This window comes from Tupaia chinensis, unplaced genomic scaffold, assembly GCF_000334495.1.
Source record: "Tupaia chinensis unplaced genomic scaffold, TupChi_1.0 Scaffold000078_1, whole genome shotgun sequence".
Classification (NCBI taxonomy): Eukaryota; Metazoa; Chordata; class Mammalia; order Scandentia; family Tupaiidae; genus Tupaia; species Tupaia belangeri.
The window spans coordinates 5,459,373-5,483,413 of NW_006159539.1; the positions used below are offsets into that span (position 1 = coordinate 5,459,373).

At 42.0% G+C, this 24,041-nt stretch overlaps 1 protein-coding gene across 1 annotated transcript in view; it reads right to left on the reverse strand.

Annotated features, from left to right (window-relative positions):
• AGBL1 (AGBL carboxypeptidase 1) overlaps positions 1–24,041 on the reverse strand; it is a 542,019-nt gene that overhangs the window by 118,306 nt on the left and 399,672 nt on the right. The window contains exons 20-21 of the mRNA XM_027769246.1: positions 11,632–11,763; positions 8,010–8,186 (exon numbers count right to left, since the gene is read on the reverse strand). Of these exons, the coding sequence (XP_027625047.1) occupies positions 8,010–8,186; positions 11,632–11,763 (309 nt within the window). The remainder of the gene's footprint in view (positions 1–8,009; positions 8,187–11,631; positions 11,764–24,041) is intronic.

A 24,041-nucleotide genomic window follows, 5' to 3' on the forward strand; every position in this document is an offset into this window, starting at 1 on the left:
TCATTCTTCTCTTGGGATCTTGGGCACACACACACACACACACACACACACACACACACACGCGCGCGCGACATAAGTTTAAGCCACCGGGTTTGGTACTCAAACCACGGTCAACTACATGGGAGTCTAGTGACATAGTCATTATGCTATCTGCTGATCTCCAGAGGTAATTTCGCAGAGGAGACCCGTCTGCAGTCAGGGCTGTGCAAGTCCATTGTGCAGAAGCAACGGGTCTCTGATAGGACAAGGAAAGATGCCACTGGAGAGTAAAATGAGTATAGGATGCCTAAATTGTCAAAATTTGGTTGTTTTACTGAAGACTAGCCCTACCCCCTCATTTCCCCTGCTGGTCGAAAGTTGCCACTTCATATGTATTGCATTCCTCCCTTCCCTCTTTGTTTACTCTGGAAAGATTAAACACACACATACAAACACACACAGCCCCGACAAGATGAAAGGAGGAGAGAGGGGATGGTGAAGAGAATAGCCAAAGTCACCTTACAACAAGCTCATCGGTGCTAAAACAGCAGCTCTTTCTTCCTAGAAAAATGTGTATACTTAGAACAAGTTGCAAAAGATTGTTAGGAGTTTTACAATCATGCTGGGTCACCTTGATCTTTTCAGTGACCGACAAGTTTCTGGGATACTCAGCAAAAGGCAGCCTTTGAAAAGTTTAATTCTGCAGAAAATAATGCCTCTTAGTTCAAATTATGCCTTATTATTATAAATAAGAAAACTGATCAGAGTAGTTAAGTGACTCACTTGTTACTATGGATCCCCTCCATGGCAGCCCAGTGCAGAAGCGGTATCCAGGGGTCGTAGTGGTTAAGGCACTGGACTCACATGTGGCCGACCATGGTTTGAGTCCTGAACCAAGTGGCTTGAAACTCACACCATAGTGTGTGTATGTGTACCCAAAATCCTGAGAGGTGAATGGAGGAGAAGGGACTGCAGTATGGACAACCCCCTGAAAGGTGATTTCTCACTTTTTTTTTTTTTTGAGAGGTTTTTGCTACAGGGCACTTGCGCTCACCAGACAGACAGAGACAGAGAGACAGTAAGTGAGAAATCACCCCCCAGAGGGGATGGTCACGCCGCAATCCCTTCTCCTCCATTCTCCTCTCGGGATCCTGGGCATGCACACACACGCACCCGGCATGAGTTTCAAGCCACCAGGTCTGGGACGAGAACAGCGGTCTACTAGATGGGAGTCCAGCAACATAGCCATTAAGCTAACTGCTGGTCCCAGTGATTTCTCACTTTCTCTCTCTCTGTCTCTCTGGGTCTCCAGGGAGCACATACCCCCGTGGCAAAACTCAAATAAATAGATAGATAGATAGACAGATAGACAGACAGACAGACAGAAGCTGATATCCTATCTGGAAAGCCCACAATTCCTTTCATCAATCATTTCTATGAGGCAGAAAGCAGGATGGCAAATAAAAATATTCCAGGGCCAGAATTTTCTGAGCTCAAATGCTGATATAAACCTTACTACCTATGTGACTTCGATCAAGTTACTTAACCATGTTCATTAAGTGCCTCATTTGTAAAATACAGATGACAATGACAATAATAAAAACTGGTTTTGCAGTTCTTTGTTGTACAGTGGCAGATATGGAGTCATTTAATACATGTAAAGGGCTTGGCCCACAGAAGGTACTACAGACATATTTGTTACGGTTATTGCTACCTTAACATTCTATAGTTAATACTCAGGCAATGTTAATCTGCATTCAATTTACACAGCATCACTGTAAATTTGATTCCACGATGTTCCAAGAAAATCTCAACCTTCTCCCTTTTTATATCATATTTGGGATAGTTACATCATATTCTTATGTGAACCAGGGTACTGGGTAGAACAATGTCCCTTCCCCTGCAAACAATATCTATCTAGAACTTCTGAATGTGACATAATATGGAAATAGGGTCATTGTGGATGTAATTAATTAAGTCAAGATGAGGTTTCACTGGGAAGATGGGTCTCTTATCCAGAATGACTAGGGTCTTTATAAGAAGAGAGATGACACGGAAAAAGAGTTAAAAGCAAAGGCGGCTATGTGATGACGAAGGAAGAGATTGGAACAATACATCATTTTTAAAAATAATTATGTATTTAATTTTATTTATTATTATCTTTAGAGAGATTTTTGCTACAGGGCATATATGCTCTCCAGAGACACAGAGATAGAGAGAGAGGGAGAGAAAGCGAGAAATCACTCCCTGAGGGGATGGGCATGCTGTAATCCCTTCTTCATTTTCCCCTTCAGGTTTTGGGCATACATGCACATGCACCAGCGTGAGTTTCAAGTCACTGGGTCCAGGACTCGAACTGCAGTTGGCTATGTGGGATTCCAATGCTTCGATCACTATGCCAGCTGCTGGCTCATTATTATTTATTTTTTTCATTTGACCAGGGAGAGACAAAGAGAGAAAGAAAGGAAAAGCAAGAAAGCAAGCTACCAGGTCCAGGAATCGAAATGCAGTCTGCCATGTGGGAGTCTAGTGTCCTAACCACCACACCACATAGCAGTCACAACCAAATCTACCCATCTGACAAGCAAAGGAACACTAAGGATTCTGGAAAAAACAAAAGCTAGGAGAAAGGCATGGAACAGCCACTTGACTGCACACTTATAGCCTCTAGAACAGTGACAGAATCAACACACTTTTTTTTTTTTTAACCAATATGTGGCGATTCATTATGGCAGCCACTGGCAACTATATATCCACCCTTCATTCTGGATCTTTGCAAAACACCTTGCACCAAGCTATGGCCTCTAGTTGTCTGTGGGGCCTCTTTTCCTAAATAACTCAGACAAGCAAAGGGTGAATGAAAGGACTCTGGAAGGCTCAAATGCTGAATTTAGATGATTTAATTTCAATATGAAATTCATCTCTATCAAACTGTCTTCAACAGCTAAAGTGCTTAGTTCCAACATTCATGTGTTCTAATCTTAGCTTTTTTAAAATATGATTGTAAGTTGTTTTCCCCAGAGAGCAGCCTCTGAAGCTCTGAGATTTGCATGTAGAAGAATTTGGGGGACGTGCATGCTGGAAAGCCTCCTGTGAGGGGTAAGAAAAGGGAGAACTGGGCAGATGGAGAAGTTAATCCTACAGGGAGCTCTAGAGCTGGAATGGCCCTTTGGCGTTGTCTCAACTGAGTCAAGGAGGCCAGCTCTTTCTACCTCCTCACACACATGCACACACATATCAGTCCCTGGATGCAGGCAGTCCTCAGGGAGCAGTCATACCTCTGGCAAGGAAGCTTCCTTCAGCAATTTCTGGTGATGGACATGGCTGTGAACAGCCAGAGTTAATGAGTGCTTAGGTTCTAAGGAGGGACCTAAAGGGTGGACCACGCCATCCACCATGTGTTTGGATGGAAGTTCTTCTGCCTAATCATCATCCGTTATGAGAATGTGGCCATCAGAGATTTCACACCTGGACAAGAATCATATTCTGGGAACGAATCCCATTTGGTGCTCTCAAATCACGTACGTAATGACAGGTCTGAGAAGTCTCAACCCCGCATTCTCATATCTCTTCGTCTCCCACCCACATATTTGCCAGTCCCACCTACAGCAACAGCTCGGAAGACCTCCATTTCTGAATGGCTTCCGGTCACAGGAGGGCCAGTGTGACTTCTTCTCTAGTTACAGATGGAGAGTGGATAAGCCTCTGCCTATCTGGTAATCTCCATTCGCTCCTTTGTCAGTCATCACACATTTTTAACAGACATTCTGTTGTAAACATTGAGCATAAAAAAAAAAACAAATAAATAAATGAAGAGACAGTGAAAGGCCTTATACATCATGAGAGGGAATTCGGTTTGGTCTGGACATAATGAAGATAGTTGAAAGGATGACAGGCAGTAGCGTGACTTGAAAAGATCTGGGTGATTACAGGGCCTCTGAGAGCTTGGAGAGGTTGGATTCCCCAGTATAAGCACAGCAACTTTCAATGGACTTAAACACCAGTTCGGTTGGGGTCACTAGCTGGTGGTATAGTATCAGGTTAAGGTACTTGATTCTCACAGGGTTGACCGTGGTTGGAATGCCAGACTTGGCAGCTTGAAACTCACTCCAGGCATGTGCACATGTCTGCCCAAATTCCTGAGAGGAGAATGGAAGAGAAGGGACTTCAAGGTGGCCATCCCCTCGCCTCCCCAGGAGGTGATTTCTCATTTTGTCTCTGGTAAGCACACACACACTATAGCAAAAATCTCTCTCTCTCTCTCTTAAAAAAAAAAAAAAAGGCAGTTCTGTCTAAGCTCAGTGAGCCACTTACCTTCTGTTCTTCTTCTGACCAAGACCATTTTTCCATCCCATAAGTTTGCAGCAACATCAAGACACAAGTTGACAGCCTGCTTGTGTGGGAGTATGAGAGTACTTACGTCATTCTCCTAAGCCACCCACAGCCCACAGGGCCTGTTCATATGCCTTTGTATGTGCAAACATCCCTGGCTGTGACCGCAGGTCACAAACACTCCATGAGAAGTGCACAGCTGTCCACACAGACTGGACACCTCTACAGAATGAGCCACCCAAGGACACATCATTCCATTCTGATGTTTCCCTCTCAACATCCTCAATAGCTTTAGGCCAGTCCTTAACAGCTAAAGCACATGTCTCAGTGGGTGGGACTTCCACATGAAATATAAATTATAGACCTCAGGGTATGACCTAGCAGCAGAGACGGTATCTAAAGAAACAAAAGCAAGATATTTTTTTTTTAAATTATCCAACTATAGACTGGAAAACAGAAGAGAGACTATCATATTCATAATAATTATTTGAAGGTAATAGCTTATATTCTTTAATGTAGTTCCAACATAAATGTCACTATAAGAAATGATATTTCATTTCAATACTAACAAATCAGGTACTTATTGTGCTGGGGGAGAAATGATTGGAACTACTTTAAAGCCACGTTAACCAGAGAAACTGCAAAAATATTTATACTCTTATGAAGGAAGGAAGGAATGCCCCTCACGGGTGTATTTAAGTATCCTCCATCTTTTGGATAAATGGTAATGCTAAACAAAAAATGGAAAGATGACCTTAGAATAATAACCTCAAGACACAACTGGGATTCGGCTTCCCAACGTACAAAAATCATTTGCAATATGTTCAGCATGGAAATTTTTATACTGCTTTATAGCTCATAGAGTTCATTATATGCCTCAAACAAAAATCACCCAACACCCAGCTCTGAGCTGGCTCCTTCTCCATAGGGTAAGGCCTCTCTCATATGTGAAATTATTCACCATCCCTTTGCTCACTATCTGCAATTCTGCTCAGTTACTCAACAATGTTTATAAGGACAGGAAAACAAAGGGAAGGAGAAAACCAATCCATTCAGAGAGAGGTGTTTCATATAGAGAATAGGGTTGTTAAACCCAAAGCAGGGCTGGCACTGTGAGGGCTTTCTCTAGCCAGTTCTCTCTCTGTTCTTCCTTCTATAGACCCCATGCAAAGGCCATGTGGAAAATTACACAGCCTAAATGCTGTGTGGATACCTCAAAGCTATCCCATTGGGTGAGCCTCTTTCATTTTTTTTTTTCATTTTTCCAGCAGCCACTATGTATGTGGCATGGAAGATGGAGAGTGGTTGAGGGCCTGAACCTCTGAGTGATTTCATTTTCAAATAGCTTCAAAGGACTTTGAAGAAAGGTCCAGTTGATTTACTGTGAATAGCATTGGAGCTGTAGGACCAGAAGCTGATAGTATGAATTGGTGCTTAGAGAAACAAAGCCAATGAAAGTCAGCAATCCAATAAATCTATGAATGGCTGCATGGAATTGTCTTTTAAACAAATGAGTGATTTCTTTCTGGGGCCAGCAGATGGTGTGGACGTTAAGGCATTGGATCCCACATGACCAGCTGCACAGTTTGAGTCCCAAACCTGGAAGTTTGAAAAGCACACCAGCCACATGTGCACATGGGCCCAAAATCCCGACAGGAGACTGGAGGAGAAGAAACTGTGGTAAGGCCATCTCCCCTAGGGGGTGATTTCTCATTTTCCTTCTCTCTGGTGAGTGCATATGCTCTCTAGCAAAACCCCCCGAAAAAAAACCACAAACAAACCACAGAAAAACGAATGGCTGGCCCCTTTCTATCAAGAGGCATACAACTAGAAATGCCCAAACTTGTATCCCTAGAGACTTAGAGTCACAGTATTCCAAGTTTGTTTTCTCCAATTTTATAGGTTTTCCCTGCTGAGAGAGTCAACAGATTCCTGATGATATAACCTCCAAGTATATCCATATACATGTTCTCTTTCAGCTTTTAAAAAAATATCCCATGTTAGGGAGAAAAGGAACCCTCACTAACATCTGCAGTTGGTGTATGAAACACACAGTTTCATAGTGAGTAACTTTCAGCCCTGAGGGTGAGTGGGAGAGTGGGATCTCTCTCTCTCTTTTTTTTTTTTCTTTGAAGTTTTTGCCATAAGTTGTGTGCATGCACCAGAGACAGAGAGAGAGAGAGAAAGACAGGGAGACGGAAAGTGAGAAATCACTCTCCCTCTGGGGAGAATGGTCATACCATAATTCCTTTCTTCTCCATTCTCCTACTGGGATTTTGGGTACACATACACATACGCATGGTGTGAGTTTCAAGTCACTGGGACTGGTACTCGAACCACGGTCAGCCATGAGGGAGTCCAGACCCTTAACCACCATACTGCCCCCAAGATTGGGATCTCTTGATACTTTATCCCATGTCCATTCAAGGGTCTCTGCTGTTCTTATTCTACATGTATATGGGCAAATAGCATTAATTCACATTGATAATACATCAATTCAGTAATAAATTAATTCTTTGAAGCAAACTGACTATACGTTAGAAAGAATGGGTCAAGATCCATGGTTCAGTAGCCTCATGTCGACCAGGTGGGATGTTAGAGAATGTTCCTCACTTGTCACTCCCTGAGCTCCCCTTGATAACCAACAGATTTCTTCAAGCTCAGAACTGCGTAGATGCCAAATGCTTCCTGGCTGTTCCGGGAGAGAGTCAACGCCAACACAATGAGCTCTAATGCTGCTAAGGTCCAGGTACTCCTGGGGTTCAGTGGAACTCACCAAGGCCTAGTCTGTCAGCTTGCCTCAGAAACTGCAATGAGTCTATTACCCTGGCACTGTCATAAGGGCCCTTATTTATGCTCCTCTATGGAGGAATGTGAAGAACAGCCAGGACAGAGCATGATAGCAGCCATCCAGCTGCTTGTGCAGCTGATACAGCTGAATGGAGGAATGTGAAGAACAGCCAGGACAGAGCGTGACAGCAGCCATCCAGCTGTTTGTGCAGCTGATACAGCTGATGAAAGGATGCGATTTACAAGAGCACTTTCCCTCAACACAAGTGCACAAATCCCAGACCCACTCCTTCTGGGAGACCAGTGGCATGCACACACTTTGGTGCACTCTGGTGAGAACAAGTCAACACAGAGAGCTGCTCATTTATTGAGTTGTCAGGAAAGTCACAACATATTTGTCTACGTTGTTCTATGCAAAAATGCATCATGACTTTTCTGATGACCCAACAGATAGGCAAAGGAGACAGAGAAACACAACATATTCATGTACTGACAATGTCTGCATGCAGACTAACCTATACCCTTCATCATACATATGGAACTAGATCCCTTATTCCAAAGGCTAAAACAAATGTCATGCATATAACTAAGGAGGATGTGTGGAAGTTGTCTAAGACCTAAGGGTAAATATCAGACGGAGGTTTCCTGCTGCCTGCTGGAATGGGCAGCTGACTGAGGAACCCAATTGGAAGGCATGCACGTAATGTTTCCAGGATCAACACAGATGCTGCTGCTGGTGAAGACAATGATTGAACCAGTTCTTCAAGCCAAGGGAGTAGGAGCACCCTTGACCTGTAGCTCTCTTCCACTTTCAGGTGAGAAAGCAGGAAGGAGAGGCCTGTTATCGCTCCCCGTTTCTGTGTATTGCTGCTGCACAGAAAGCATGAGTGTCCTGCAGCCTCTCCTACCTTGTATGGGCCCTGGTTGCAGCCACAGTAGCTGCTTTCCATGGTGTAGCTTCTGGACACGCCCATCTCTCTCCACACCACCACCCGGGCTGTGGAGGCTCGAGACTTCTCCACCAGGAAGCTGCAGCTGCTCATTGTGAATGCTGGTGCCAGCTTATCAAGGATTTTGGGAAGAGTCTACAATTTAAAAAAAAATTAAACTATGATGAGTTGTAGGTGAGAATATTCATAAAAAGTAGCTTCTCAGGATCAGATGGCATAATGATTACATCACTAGATTCCCACATAGTTGACTGCCGTTCGAGTCCTGGATCTGGAAGCTTAAAACTCACAATGAGTGTGTGCACATGTCCAAAATCCCAAGAGTAGGATAGAGGAGAAAGAACTGTGGTATGGCCACCCCTCCTAGGGGGTTATTTCGCACTTTCTGCCTCTCTGTCTCTCTGGCAAGCACACGCGCACTATAGCAAAATTCTCTCTCTCAAGAAAAAAAAGCTTCTCAACATTTATTAAGCAGCACTGTAGTGCAAATGCTTAATATATGCTATTTCAATCTTTTTAATACTTGGGCTAGTTGGTGGCATGGTTGTTAAGATGGTTGAAACCCAAATGGCCAACTATGTGTTTCTAGGCCCTGACCCAGCAGTTTGAAAAACACACCAGCACATGTGCATACATGTTCAAACTCCCAAAAGCAGAAATATGGAAGGGGTTATAGTAGGACCATCCTCCATTGGGAGGGGGGATTTATCATTTTCTCTTTCTCTTGGTCTCTCTTTGGTGTCCTCTAAATAAAATATAATTTAATTAAAATTTTTCAAATCATTTTACAGATAAGAAAACTGAAGCTTAGAAATGTTAGAAATAAAAGTTTAATTTCTATGCTTACAGAGTGGCTAAAATGGGATCCAAATGCTAAGTTGGCCAACTCTAAAGATTATAGTCTTTTTTTTCTTTCCTTCCACCCCCCCCACAGTTAGTGCCACAGGGAACATGGGTTCTGTGGAGAGAAACAGAGAGACAGTAAGAGGGGAAGTAAGAAATCTTCCTCCCGCCCCCGCATCTCCATGGAGGATAGCCACACTGCAATCCTTTCTCCTCCATTCTCCTGCGATTTTGGGCATGCAAACACATGTGCTCAGTGTCATTGTTCAAGCTGCAGGGCCCAGCACTTAAACTATAATCGGCCATGTGGGAGTCCGGTGCCATAAGCACTATGCCACCTGCTAGTCCCAAGACTATAGCCTTTTAGCTCCATTTTTCATTATTACTTTTTCTTTTTTTGTAGAGGTTTTTGCTATAGGGCATGTGCGCTCGCCAGACAGACAGAGAGAGACAGAGAGACAGCGAGAAATCACCCCCCAGGGGGGATGGCCACACCGCAATCCCTTCTCCTCCATTCTCCTCTAGGGATCTTGGGCACGTACGCACACGCGCCCGGCGTGAGTTTAAGCCACCGGGTCCGGGACTCGAACCGTGGTCGACTATGTGGGAGTCCAGCGACATAGCCATTACGCTAACTGCTGGTCCCTAGCTCCATTTTTCTATATTGCTGTGGATCTGTGCTGTCCCCAAACATCTGATCTCATGCGATAATGAACTGAGCCTATGCAAAGCCACAGATTTCACAGAACCTGAAATTTACAGTGACTCCATCCACTTCTACGGTTTTCTTAGCAGTCAGGCTGGGAACTGTTCAGTCATCATTGAAGGCCAAGGAAGCCATGATGATTCTTGAGTAGGAGCACATATAAAGTACTTGCTTCCAAAGACTAAGCAATTGCTAAAACTAACTTTTCAGAATCCTTCCCTAAGCCATAACTGTGAGGCTGGATTACAAACTCCTAAAAAAACAAACAAACAAAAACTATCCTCTCCTAAGGGACCGGCAGGTGGCACAGTAGTCAAGGCGCTGGACCCCAACATTGTCAACAACAGTTTGAGTCCTCAACCTGGCAGCTTGCTTTCTCACTTTCCTTCTCTCTCTCTGTCTCTCTCTGGTGAGTGCATAGGTCCTGCAGCAAATTTTAAAATAATACTTGTAATAATAAAAAAAGTTAAATAAGTAATTCTTTAAAAAATAAATCTATTCTCTCCGTTAAGATATTTCCTTAGGTAAAAATGCTTTACTTATGACCATTTAATCATTTAGAAGGGCATCTGTAAACCCTAGCCACTGTCTGATTGACAGAGAGAACACTTCCAGCCACTGGATCTCTCCTATAATACAATAATGACTCAAATTTGACATTCCATGCCATCCTTGGGTCAGCAGAAATACTGCAATTAATGTCAGAACTTTGGTGACATTTTAACAAAAGTTCTCTCACTTCGGCATTGATAGAATATGCACAAACTAGCATACAATATAAAGTGTGTACATTAGATAATAGACACTGTAGCTTTAAGCTTTTAGAAAAAATGTGAGCCCTGGTAGAGAAGCATAACAAAAATTGTTGAGACTGATGAAAGAATTAATTTTAAAGTAATTCAGTTTTGTTCATTTTTCAAACATTAAGCGCATCTCTTAATCACTCTTTTTACTGTCCTCACATTTAATATAACCACTGATTATACAATTACAAATTATAGTATAAATAAAATTACATATAATTATATACTAATATAATTATTAGTATAATTTACTATGGTCTCTTAAGTTCCTGCATAGCCTCCAAATCTACAGATCACTTGACAAAAGGAAGTGAAATGCTCATATTCCTCATGTGAGTTTTTATAATTACGTAATCAATACTATTGCATTCACTCTTTTCTTTTTTTCCAGGTTTTTGGCATTGGACACGGGCACTTGCAGGAGAGAGACAGTGAGAGGGAAAGTAAAAAATTATCCCCCTCCAGGGGGATAACCTCGTCCCAATCCCGAATCCTACTTCTTCTCCTGGTATTTTGGCCAAGTACCCTCATGCACCCAGTATGATTTTCAAGTCACCAAGTCTGGGACTGTGGTAGTCCAGCACCTTAAGACCATGCCATTAACTCTTGTTCTTCCATCTGTGTAACTTCTCGCTTTATTTCTTTTTTTCCTTTAAAATGTTTATCACAATTACAGTTAAATTATTGTATATGTATTAGTTGGTTCTTTTATTCATTATTTGTGTTTAGAGAGATTTTTGTTAGAGGGCATGTGAGCTTGCTGGAGAGAGAAAAACAGAGAGAGAGAAAAAATGAGAAATCACTTCTCAGGGGGAATGGCCATGCCACAATCTCTTCTCCTCCATTCTCCTCATGGGATTTTAGGAAGGCATGAACATATACCTGGAATGAGTTTGAAGCCTCCGGGTCCAGGACTTAAATCATGGTCAGTCATGTAGGAGTCCAGCACCTTAACCATACACCACCTGCTGACTCCACTGCTTTATTTCTTTTTTTAAGATGTCAACCATGAAAGAAAACAACAGGCTCACTTAAGTGAAAAAGTATAGAGAGTGTATAAATGAAAGAATAGTCAATTTGCATTGATAATTTAAAACTTTTCAAGTATTACCAAATCATTTTAGTTGCAGTATATGTAAGTAGTGTGTGTATGTGTGTGTGTGTACGCACATGCTATGTAAACAGTCTTGTCAGGGTCTAGACTAGCAAATTCTATCTATCTACTTACCCTGTAGCTGACATCCTCCAAGAGAGCAGATGTGCCCACCTTGCAGTCTGCTTGCCATAAGGTCTCCTTGATGCTGCAGCCATAAAGGAACACATTCTTCTTTTGGGAGTGGCCATGGAAATCACAGAAGACCTACAACAGCCAATCAAAAGAAAAAAGAAACTCAGGTCAGGCCCAGTGGTTTCTCAAATGTTTAAAATGTCAGTTTTCTTGGATATATACTATTTCCGTAGCAGAACCAGCCACATCTGGATCATCTGTGACTTTGGTAAGAGTTGTATTGATGGAGTTATTGGGAAAGTATGGGGAGAATGGGAGAGAGGGGATTGAGGCATGGCCATCTTCCCTGGGGGAGTGAGTTCTCACTTTCTTTCTCACTTTCTCTTGTCTTTGCCTCTGGTGAGTGCATACATCTGACAGCAAAAATTAAAAAAAAAAAAGTGTAGTGAAAAAAACAGAGAATCTAAAGGACATCATTAACTAATCAAATATTTGCATAATGGGAGTTCCAGAAGGAGAAGAGTTGGAAAAAGACATAGAAAACTTGCTTCATAAGATAATAATGAAAAATGCCCAAATCTAGGGAGAGAAACAGACATCCAGATTCCACAAATACAAAGGACACCAAATTGATTGAACATAAAAACATTCCAGGCACCATTACAGTCCAGCTGTCAAAAGCCAAAGATGAAGAAAGAATCCTAAAAACTATCAAGAGAAAAATGTCAAGTCACATACAAAGGAAAACCCATTAGACTAATAACTGTCCTCTCAGCAGAACCCTTACAGGCTAGAAGAGAATGCAATAATATATTCAGACTTTTGAAAGATATAAAACCAAAAAATACAACAAAAACTTCCAGCCAAGAATGCTATACCTGGCAAAGCTATCTTTCAGAAATGAAAAAGAAATACAATCTCTCCCCCCACAAAAAAGTGAGAGAATTTACCAATAGCAGATTGACTATTCAAGAAATATTTAAAAGAATCCTATATGTGGAAGCAAAAGGAAAACAAGGCCACCATGGAAACATGCATAGGTATAAAATTTACTAGTAGAGCAATCAGACAAATGAAGAGAAAGAAAAAAATCCTATCACTGTAGAAAACTACCAACCACCAAAGGAAGATAGCAACAAGGGTAACACAAAACAACCAAGAAATACAGGCCCAAGTGCATACTTATCAATAGTAACCTAAAATAAAGCAGATAATAATAAATAATTTTAAAAAAATGTTGGAGCCAGCAGATGCATAGCAGGTACATTGCTGGACTCCCTCATGGCTGACTGCAGTTCAAGTCCCACACCCAGTGGCTTGAAAATCATGCCATGTGCATATGTGTATCTGCCTAAAATCCTGGGAGGAGAATAAAAGAGAGGGGATTGTGGCATATCCATTCCTTGGGAAGGTGATTTCTCACTTTCCCTCTCTCTTTCTTTCTCTCTTTGTGTTTCCAGTGAATGCATGTGCCCTATAGCCAAAAAATGCTCTCCAAAAAATGTATATATGTACACACACACACACATATACGTATATATACATATGTATATGTGTATATACATATGTATATATGTATACATGTATGTATATGTGTATATGTGCATTCATATATATTTATATATACACACTGGTATACACATATACACATATGTATATGTGTATGCAGTATATATGTATGTGTGTGTGTGTGTGTGTGTGTGTATATATATGTAGATATCTACAGTAGACTGGCTAAATGGATTTAAAAAAATAAAGTAAAATAAAATAAGACCCCACTACATACTATCTTCAAAAGTTCACCTCACCTGTAAAAATATATAGATTTGAAAGTCAAGGGAAGGAAAAAGACATTTCATGAGACTAGAAACCAAAAACAAGGGAGAATAGCTGTGCTGTTATCAGATAAAATAGACTTCAAGAGAAAACTGGAAAAAAGAAACAAAGAGCATCATTATATGTAACAAGACAAAAGGATCAATTCAGCAAGAGGATAAGCACCCAATAACAGAGCACTCAAATATATAAAACGAATACTGTGAGACTACAGAGAGAGGGTTACTCTAACACAGGAACAGTTGGAAATCTCCACACCTAACTTTCAGCATAGGACAGGTCATCTGGCCAGGAAATCTTCAAAAAGATATTAGATTCAAATTTCACCATAAACCCAATGGTCCTGCAGACATTTACTGCACATTTTACCCAATAATCACCGAATACACATTCTTCTTGGTAGCACATGGAACATTTTCCAAGATAAATCACATATTAGGCCATAAAGCAACCTCGGGAAAATTTTAAAAATAGAAATCCTATCAAGTATAGGAGGTCAGATACCACACTGGCTAACTGAAATTTGAATCCTGGCCCCCGTGGCTTGAAAAACATGCCAGGCATGTGTGCCTATGTTCCTCAAATCCTCATGGGATGGAGAGATGGAGGAAAGGGATTGCTACATGGTATGATTATTAAAGACAAGTCATCTCATCACAATGGAAAAAAACAGGAAATCAACAGCCAGAAAAAGTGTTGTTCTGCTTCCTGTCAGTAGGTCACTAGTATTTCTTTTTTTTCTCTATAGACCTTTACCCTTGGGAGGTATGTATTTCTTTCCATTGCTCTCTCAGCCATATTTGAAAATGGCACTGGAGAATATGACCCCCCTCCTTTTAGATTAAGCATTTATTTTTTTCTGATTCCTGATATTGAAGTTTAGAGCCCAAAAATCATTTGGGTCTCAACAGTCAATCTCTTTGAATCATGAAAAAGCACTGGCAGTAAAATACATGAAAGAAAAAGGAAAATATTTTTTCTGATTTTAATTTCTCTAAAACATAACTGACAGTGTAAATAAAAATATTGATAGTCGCAATGTAGTACATGTTTACAGCATTTGTAAAAGTAAATGTATCACAATAATAGCACAAAATATGGGAGAGATAAATGGGCAATACACTGTTGTATAAAGATGGATATCGTAAACAATCAGGCAAACACTAAAAAAAGTTCAGGGGCATAAATAATAATTCAACTGTGGAGATATATTGGAATCATAAAAATGTTCAGTTAATACAAGGGAAATCAGAAAAGACAGAAAACACCAAGAACAGAGGAAACAAAAAACAGCAAGATGGTAGATTCTGATCAAAACCTATAAATAGTTTCATTAAATGTTAATGGTCAAAACATACTAATTGAAAGATAAAGATTGTCAAATCGGATAAATGAGAGCAAATCTCTGTAAGAAATTCACTTTCATTGTGAAAACATAAGTTAAAAGTAAAAATATATAAAAAGACATAGTATACAAATGCTAAACACATGAAAGCTGAGGTTGTTATATTAACTATCAGATAAAGTAAACATCAGAATTATAAATATTATCTGAGATCAAAAGAGATGTGCTAGCTGAAGTGCCATTTCCATTTTGGTTATCAAGTGATTCCACTTTGTCTCTCCTACTCTGGGATTCCATAATCTTCACAGAAATCAAAGACTGCCTCACTGGTAGCATTCCTTACAAACCTGGTTTTCTTTTTTATTTGTTTTTGTTTCTATCATAGGGCACATACACTCATTGGAGAGAGAGACAGAGACAGAGAGAACAAAAATGAGAAATCACCTCCCATGGGGGATGGCCACACCACAATCCCTTCTCCTCCATTCTCCTGTGATGTGAGGCACGCACGCAAGCACCTCCAGCATAATTTTTAAGCCTCCTGGTTCAGGACTTGAACCATAGGCAACCATGTGTTAGTCTAGCACTTTAACCCCTATGCAATCTGCTGGCCCCACATACCTGGTTTTCAAAGAAGAGCAACTATAGAGCTTTTAGGCTCCCCTCACAAATGTATATCCCAGCGCCTTAGTGGAAAGAATGTCTTCTGGTCCTTTCACAGGTGGACTTGTGCACATCTCACAAGATAAATCTGGTATACATTTCTCTTTCCCAAAGACTTCATATAGTCTCTTCTATATTATTTCAGGGAGCTCAGCCTCTCAACCTGTGCACATCTCACAAGATAAATCTGGTATACGTTTCTCTTTCCCAAAGACTTAATATAGTCTTCTACATTATTTCAGGGAGCTCTGCCTCTCAACTTCACTAAATGCACACCATTGCTAAGCATTGGGCTCAATGAAGCAACCAATTACTGGGAGATCTACCTCCAGCTGCTGGAACTCACAAGCCTAAATTTTATACTCCTATCAATCAAGTCAGCCAAAGCTAGCAATATATTCTGACCTTGGTAGTATAAGAAAACATTCTTAGAAAATATGTATATAAAAGTAAAAGTCTTGCAATTCAGGTGGTGTAGTGATTAAGGCACTAGACTCCCAATGTGGCTGACCGCAGTTCAAGTCTCAGACCCAGAGGCTCTGGGAGTGGAGGGTGTGTGTGCATGTGCATATGTGCCCAAAATCCTGAAAGGAGAATGGAGGAGAAGGGGTTGCGGCATGGCCATACCCTCTAGGGGTGATTTCTCACTTTCTGTTGCTCTGCCTCTCTCTGGTGAGCACATGTCCTACGGGAAAAATCTCTGCCCCCGTCCTTCCACCAAGAAAGTCTGCAGTTCTCGTGGTGTGCACGCTCTTTCTTCCTGGGTCAGAGTGTGTGCTTTTCTTTCAGGATTATTTTGATATGTGATCCCAGATATGAGATCTGGTGGCAACGTAAGGTGGTTGGATCTTAAGGAAAATAAACATCATCTTTCAAGGCACATCTGCCCCACGGGTTATCACAGAATATTCAAGAAAACTAGCTCCCTCTGTCGCCATTCCCATGATAAAGAAGGCTTGCATTATGTTCAGACAGAGAGAGACAGAGTGACAGAAGGTGAGAAATCATCCTCTGCGAAAGATGGCCACACTGCAATCCCTTCTCCTCCATTCTCCTCTCGGTATTTTGGGCATGTACATACATGTGCTGGCATGCAATTCAGGCCTCCAGGCCCAGGACTCAAACCACAGTAGATGATGTGGGAGTCCAGTGCCTTAACTGCTATACCATCTCCTGGCCCCTGTGGCTCTCAAATATTAACAAGCATCAGAATAACCCAGAGAAGGGCTAACCCCATAGCACAGTGATGAAAACTCCGTACGTTGTGAGCTTGATCCTACATGACTGACCACAGGTTTGATTCCCAATTCAGGTGACTTGAAAAACATGACAGATGTGTGTGTGCACGCTCGTGTGCCCAATATCCTAATGGAATACAGAACTGCAGGAAACAGGAAAGGGGGCATGTTAAAGTATGATGCTGCTCTGCACTCCAGCAATGCTGTGATTTAAATAGAGTCTACATTTAGGGCCAAGAATTTGTTTCTTACCCAGGGAGTGTTTGCCAGTGAAAGGCAGAGACAGAGACAGAGAGAAAGTAACAAAGCCACCGCCCTACCCCCAGGGAGGATGGCCAAGCCTCAATCCCTTTTCCTCCATTCTCCTCTTGGGATTTTGGACATGCAAACACAGGTCCCCACTGTGATTTTCAAGCCATCGGATCAGGGCTCAACTGCACAGTTAGCCATTGGGATCTGGCTACCCCAACCACCACGCCAGGAGCTGGTCCCTAAGAATTTGCATTTTTTTTTCAGAGAGATTTTTGCTATTGGTCATGTGTACATGCCAGAGAGACAGAGAGAAACAGAAAACAAAAAATCATCCCCCAAGAGGGATGGCCATGCTGCAATCCCCTCTTCTCCATTCTCCTCTTGAGATTTTGGGGCATGCAAGTTTTTGGGGTTTTTTGTTTTGTTTTGTTTTTTGAATTTTTTTTTGAGAGTTTTTTGCTATAGGGCGCATACACTCACCAGAAAGACAGAGAGACAGAAAGCAAGAAATCAACCCCCAGGGGGATGGCCATGCCACAATCCCTTCTCCTCCATCCTCCTCTTGGGGTCTTGGGCATGTGTCTGGTGTGAGTTTAAGCCACTGGGTCCGAGACTCGAATCACGGTCACTACATGGGAATCCAGTGACATAGCCATTACGTCAACTGCTGGTCCCCTGGGCAAGCAAGTTTTTTAAGCCCCCGGGTCTGGGACTCTAATCATGGTCAACTACATGGAAGCCCAGTGACATAACCATTGGGCCATCTGCTTAACCCAAGAACTTGCATTTCTGGTAAGCTCTCAGGTGATACCGATGCCCCTGGTCCCAGGGCCATCCTATGAAAACCTCTACTGCAGAGAAATCAGTAAGATCAGTGTTTCAGATTTCATCCTCTACTCTTACACCTCAGTTTCTCTCTGTGAATGAACACCCACCATTCTCATGAAAAGTGTGCAAACAAATTAAAACTGTGTCTTAGCAACAGATTTCTCAATAAAGCCAGAAGCTATGCATACTTGGTGACAGGCATTTCATAAATGCTGAATTCAACTGGAGGGGAAAAAAAAAAAAAACACCTTTTTATTTTCTTTTTCTGATTCTCACAATCTGTGAAAAGTGAGAAAAATGAAACCTTCCAGACCTATTCACCTGTGGGAATGAGCGCTGCTAAGCTCTGGGAGTTCCAGTGGGCGCTGAAGACCCGGAATAAAGGAGATGGAGACATTGTTCGGGTTGGGGTCTGAATGACGTCCCTAAAAGTGACTTTTAATTACGAGAAACACGTGTTCCTCCAATTGCAGGGGACAATTATAAGACGAATTCTCAAGTTATTTCAGAGGAGGAAGCTTTTTCGTTTCCATTGGAATATATGACGCTCACACATAGGGTCTTCAAAAACTTCACAGAAAAGGAATATTATTAAAAAAGAAAAAATTATGCTGGGGCAGCAAGTGGCATTGGTGGATAAAGCCCTGGATTCCCAAATAGCCAGCCAGGGATTGAGGCCTAGAGCTGGCAGCTTTCTCTCTCTCTCTCTTTCTCTTTCTCTCTCTCTCTCTCATCAAATTGAATCATAATAAATAAAGTTAAACAAATCATTATTTTTAAAAATTATGCCTAGATTTTAAGAGGTTTTTTGGCACCAAAATAAACACATACTTTTAATTCCATTCTTCTGTGTACTTTTTGAACTTCCTTTGTTTTCTTTCAGTAAAATTCTGTACCAGGTAAATAAGAAATAAGCCCCATTAGAAGGCCCAATATCCTTATGTGAGTAAATATTTGAACCCCAATTTGCACCACCCTAGAGGCAATGTTTTAAAATACTTTTCTTTTTGTATCGCATCTTCCAGTAACTGTTTTATTGGGATGACTCCACAAGCCAATAGTTACTGTACTAAAGGGAGAGGAGGGACCAGCATGTGATGTGGTGATTAAGGCACTGGACACTCTCACATGGTCAATCATGGTTTGAGTCCCGGACCTGGTGGCTTGCTTTCTCACTTTCCCTCTCTCTCTGTGTCTCTCTCTGGTCAAATTAAAATGAATAAATGAATGAATAAAATTACATAAATAATTCTTTTTTTAAAAAAGGGAAAAGGAGAGATGAAGAGAGAGAAGCAAAGGTTCTTTGAAACCGAAATAAGTGTCTATTGCCCTCCTCTAGGGGTGGCATTTATATTGCATTGCCAATGAAGAGAACCCCTGAAGTTGTGCAAGGCAGTGGTCCGGAAATTCACAAGGGAGGTTATACTTAAGATGACACTTATGTGTGAGAGCTATTCACGTAAATGCAAAGTGGGGAGGAAGGAGCTATGGATTTGAGGAAATTTTTTTTTTTTTTGGAGAGGTGTTTGCTATAGGGCACAAGTGCTCTCCAGAAAGACAGAGAGAGACAGAGAGACAGAAAGTAAGAAATCACCCCCCTGGGGTGATGGCCACGCTGCAATCCCTTCTGCTCCTTTCTCCTCTTGGGATCTTGGGCACACATGCACACGCACCTGGCATGAGTTTAAGCCACCGGGTCTGGGACTCGAACCGCGGTCAGCTACATGGGAGTCCAGCGACATAGCCATTACGCTAACTGTTGGTCCCTAGATTTGAGGAATCTTAATCATTCATGATAGAAGCACAGAGTAAATAAAAAAGGAGAATAGAGCTTAGGTATCTCTAGACATGGACAGATCCATCATTATGGTACTCTGATGTCATTCTAGGATGTTTGGGTATTTTCCTGGTGGTGATAAAGAAGACTGTAGTATCTGAGCAGAGGAGCAACACGGTTAAGTCATTAGGAGTGTTAAGGACTGGAGGGCCTGAGACCAGGAAAGAGGTGACAAGGGCCTACTTTATGACAGCGAATGCAAGAATATAGAGAAAGGGGGACCAGTAGATGGCATAGCAGATACATTACTAGACTCAGCCCACCACAGTTTGAGTCCCGGATGTGGTGTCTTAAAAATCATGCTGGGCACATGGGCATGCATGCCCAAGATCCTGAGATGAGAATGGAGAAGGGATTGTGGCATGGCCATCCCCTCTTGGGGGGGGAGGAGAGTTCTCACTTTCCCTCTCACTGTCTCTGTCTCTCTCTCTCCCCCTCTTTCGCTTTCCCTCTAGTGTGAGCACATGCATCCTAAGGAAAAACTTAAAAAAAAAAAAAAAGAATGTCAAGAAAGGAAGATTTATGAGAGTTAACAAAGTTTACAGGAGTTGGAGGCTACATGGATTTGGAGGCTCAGGTAGAAGAGGTTAAGGAGAATCCCTGGGTTTCCAGATTATGTGAATAGACAATGATTGTGCTTTTTCTCTCAATGCAACAAGCACATGAGAGGGTGCAGATTTTAACATTGTGTGTAGTTTCATTTAGTTCTGTTTGAGCTGGAATGCTCAGTTTTGAACTTTTGGCTCTTAGCTAAAAATGATTCCCTGTGCTAGGTCTCAGTTTCTTCATTAGCAAAGTAAATGGTGTGGACTGGATATGGATTTTGAAATCAAGCTCTTAGGCATCTCCCTATGACCCCTTCCAACAAATTCTTGCCTGAGCTAAACTGCAGGGTTAATTTAATTCCCACAAACATGAGTTCCAGCTTTTTTTGCTCAGCAAACAGACTGATCAGTGCCACCCTGCTATGCTCCTCACAAGCCCTCCCTAGCTTTCCCTTCTCTCCCCTAGCCCCATTCTGGTTCTTTTGAGAGTTCACTGGGTCCCTTGTTCAAGAGCTTACCCCCCCCCATCTCAAACACACACACCTTCCCTGTGACCGAGACCCCCGTAGCTCACCTATCCCTGATAGGGTTTATTGCGCTGCTTTTCTAGTTTTAGGCTGCTGTGTTTTCCACTCCTGACATCTGGGGCTCATAAGCTTTCCAGCAGCAAGACCTCTGCATTATTTATACCATTGCCATAGGAAAATAAAGGCAAGGCAAGAGCCGGGAAGAGGCGAATGGCTAGAGAGTGATGAAAACCCCAAACTGCGATGCATCCAATGAAACCAACCAAGGTGTGCGAAAGCCCGGGAGACTCTGCAGTATTGGGCAGATGGTGTTGAGTGGAACGAACCTCTCTATATGAGGGGAGTGATATTGGTGACAACTTTGATTTGCTTCCAAAAGCCCAGGTTTTTTTTGTTATTGTTTGTTTGTTTGAGAGGTTTTTCACTATGGGGCGCGTGCGCTCGCCAGAAAGACAGAGAGAAAGTGAGAAATCACCTCCCCAGGGGGAATGGCCACACCGCTATCCCTTCTCCTCCATTCTCCTCTCGGGATCTTGGGCACGCAGGCACATGCACTCGGCGTGAGTTTAAGCCACTGGGTTGGGACGCGAACCATAGTAGACTACATGGGAGTCCAGCGATATAGCCATTACTAACTGCTGGTCCCCCAAAAGCCCAGTTTTTAAGACCACATTTCCTGGTCCTTTCACTGACAGCCATAGTCTCTCCTTAATGTTTCATCTGAGTTATCAGCCACATCCAGTTACAGCTGGTTAACCACAGGGAAAATATGAAGAACTTACTCCTATGACTACCTGCAATGGGATTTTATACTCTGTTCCCTTTCCCAAGGAGAGACAGAGTTTGTTAAATTGGGCCCCGGTGGGCCTAAGTTCCAACACAGTCTTAGAAAAGCAGCCTTTACTTACAGATCAGTCTGGCCCCCTCCAATGACTACTGTGGGGTAAAAACTTGTAGATTAAATTCAGTGTAACGCACCAGTAACTGACTGCTTATGAGACTGCTCACAGTGGGACCTGTTAGTAAATGTCGTAAAACGCTGAAGACGATTCTCTATCATCCCAATGTTGTGTGTTACTGTTTCACAAGTCATTCTTTCCAAAGTGCAGACTGTCTCCAAGTTCTGATATTTCAGCTTTCCAAAACCAGAGACATTCAGGAGAAATCTCTAAGTATCTATGCTACAGTTTTGTTTTTCACTTTCATTACGATCTATCGGCAATAAGGTACCTGATATATTCAACACCGTATCGTAAATTAGGCTTTGTGGTGTCACCAGGAGGCGTAGCAGTTACGTCACTGGATTCCCACATGGCTGACCACAATTCGAGTCTCGGACCTGGTAGCTTAAAAATCATAAGGGGCACGTGTACACATACGTGTGCCCAAGATCCTAGGAAGAGAATGAAGGAGAAGGAATTGTGGCATGGCCCTCCTCCCGGGGGATGATTTCTAACTTTCCCTCTCACTATCTGTCTCTCTCTCTCTGGAAAGTGCACATGCCCTAAAGAAAAAAACCTTTAAAAAATAATAAAAATAGGCTTTGTGTTATATGATTTTCCCCAGCTGTAGGTTAATGTGAGTGTTCTAATTAAGGCAGGCGAAAGACGGAGGGCGAGTGTGAAATCACCCCCAGGGGCAATGATCACACTGCAATCCTTTCTCCTCCATTCTCTTCTTAGGATTTGTTTTTCTAAGAATGATCCATTTAATTTTATTTATCATTATTATTATTTTTTCAAGATAGATACAGGTATTCATCAGAGAGAGACAGATAGAGAGAGAAAGCAAGCCGCTAGGTCTGGGACTTCAACCGCAGTCGGCCATGTGGGAGTCCCAGCGTCCCACCTACCACACCCCTTACTGGCCCTTCCTCTTAGGATTTTAAACACCCATCCACACATGTCCAGTAGTAGGTTTTGAATATTAAATTATTTTTTAAGTTAATTTATTTATTTATTAAAATTTGACCAAGGAAAGACAGAGAGAGAGAGACTGTGAGAAAACAAGCTGTCGAGTTCGGGACTCAAAACCATGGTCAGCCATGTGGGAGTCCAATGCCCTTAACCACCACACCATCTCTCAGCCCCAATATTAAATTAATTTTTGACTTAGAATATTTTCAACTCATATGGAGACATAATCCCATCATAAGTCAAGAAGCATCTGTGTTTCAAAGGCATTGAAAGGGCTCGCATACATTAACACAAAAGCATACCGTTTGATATGCAGCTTTGTTTTGTATCTAACACTCTTCCAGCAATTCATAATAATTTTAGTGTTTGTTATTTATTTGAATGTTTGATATATGCCAGTTGCTGTGCTAAGATTTTATAACATCTATAATCCTATACAAGTCCTGAATAGAGGATAGCATCCGAATTTCTCAGAGAAGCTTCGACTTCTGCTAAGGTTAAAGGGAAGCTAAGCAAGTTGCCCGTAGTTACTCCCTAAAAAGCAACATGTTGGGGTCAGCAGATGGCGTGGTGGTTGAGACTCTGGACTCTCACATGGCCAACTATGGTTTGAGTCTCAGACCTGGTGGCTCGCTTTCTCAACTTCCCCCTCTCTCTGTCTCTCTAGATTAAATTAAAAAGTAGTAATAATAAATTTTAAAAAGAAATAATTTGGGACCAGCAGATGGCATAATGGTTACATCACTGGATTCCCATATGGCCGACAGCAGTTTGAGTCATGGACCTGGCAGCTTAAAACAACGCTGGGCACGTGTGTGTGTGTGCCCAAAATCCTGAGAAGAGAATGGAGGAGAAAGGACTGTGGAGTGACCATCTCTCCTGGAGGGTGATTTCTCGCTTTCTGTCTCTCTGCTGAGCACATGTGCCCTATAGCAAAAAATCTCTCTAAAAAAGTAAGTAATTCTTAAGAAAAAATAGGCAAGGTATTATACTATCGACTCAAATCAGTCTGCTTCCACACACTTCCCAAAGCAAAACACCTCAACACACTGAGTTTCTCAACAATATAACTAGACTGTCAACTCACAAAATGAAAGTGAACTACTGGGCTTAACTGAGGTGTGGCTTTAGCAATGTTTTACTTTCCATGCCTGGCCATCAGTCCACTCACGAGCAGTAAGCTAACACCCTAAGAGAACACTTGCATGGGGACTTTCTGGAGGTACTTCAGGAATTAAAACAATTCCCTTTTCGGGACCAGCAGTTAGCATAATGGCTATGTCGCTGGACTCCCACATAGTCAACCACAGTTCACGTCCCCGACCGGGCGGCTTAAATCTCATGCCAGGCACATGTGCATGAGTGCCCAAGATCCCGAAAGGATAACGGAGGAGAAGGGATAGCAGCATGGCCATCCCCCCTG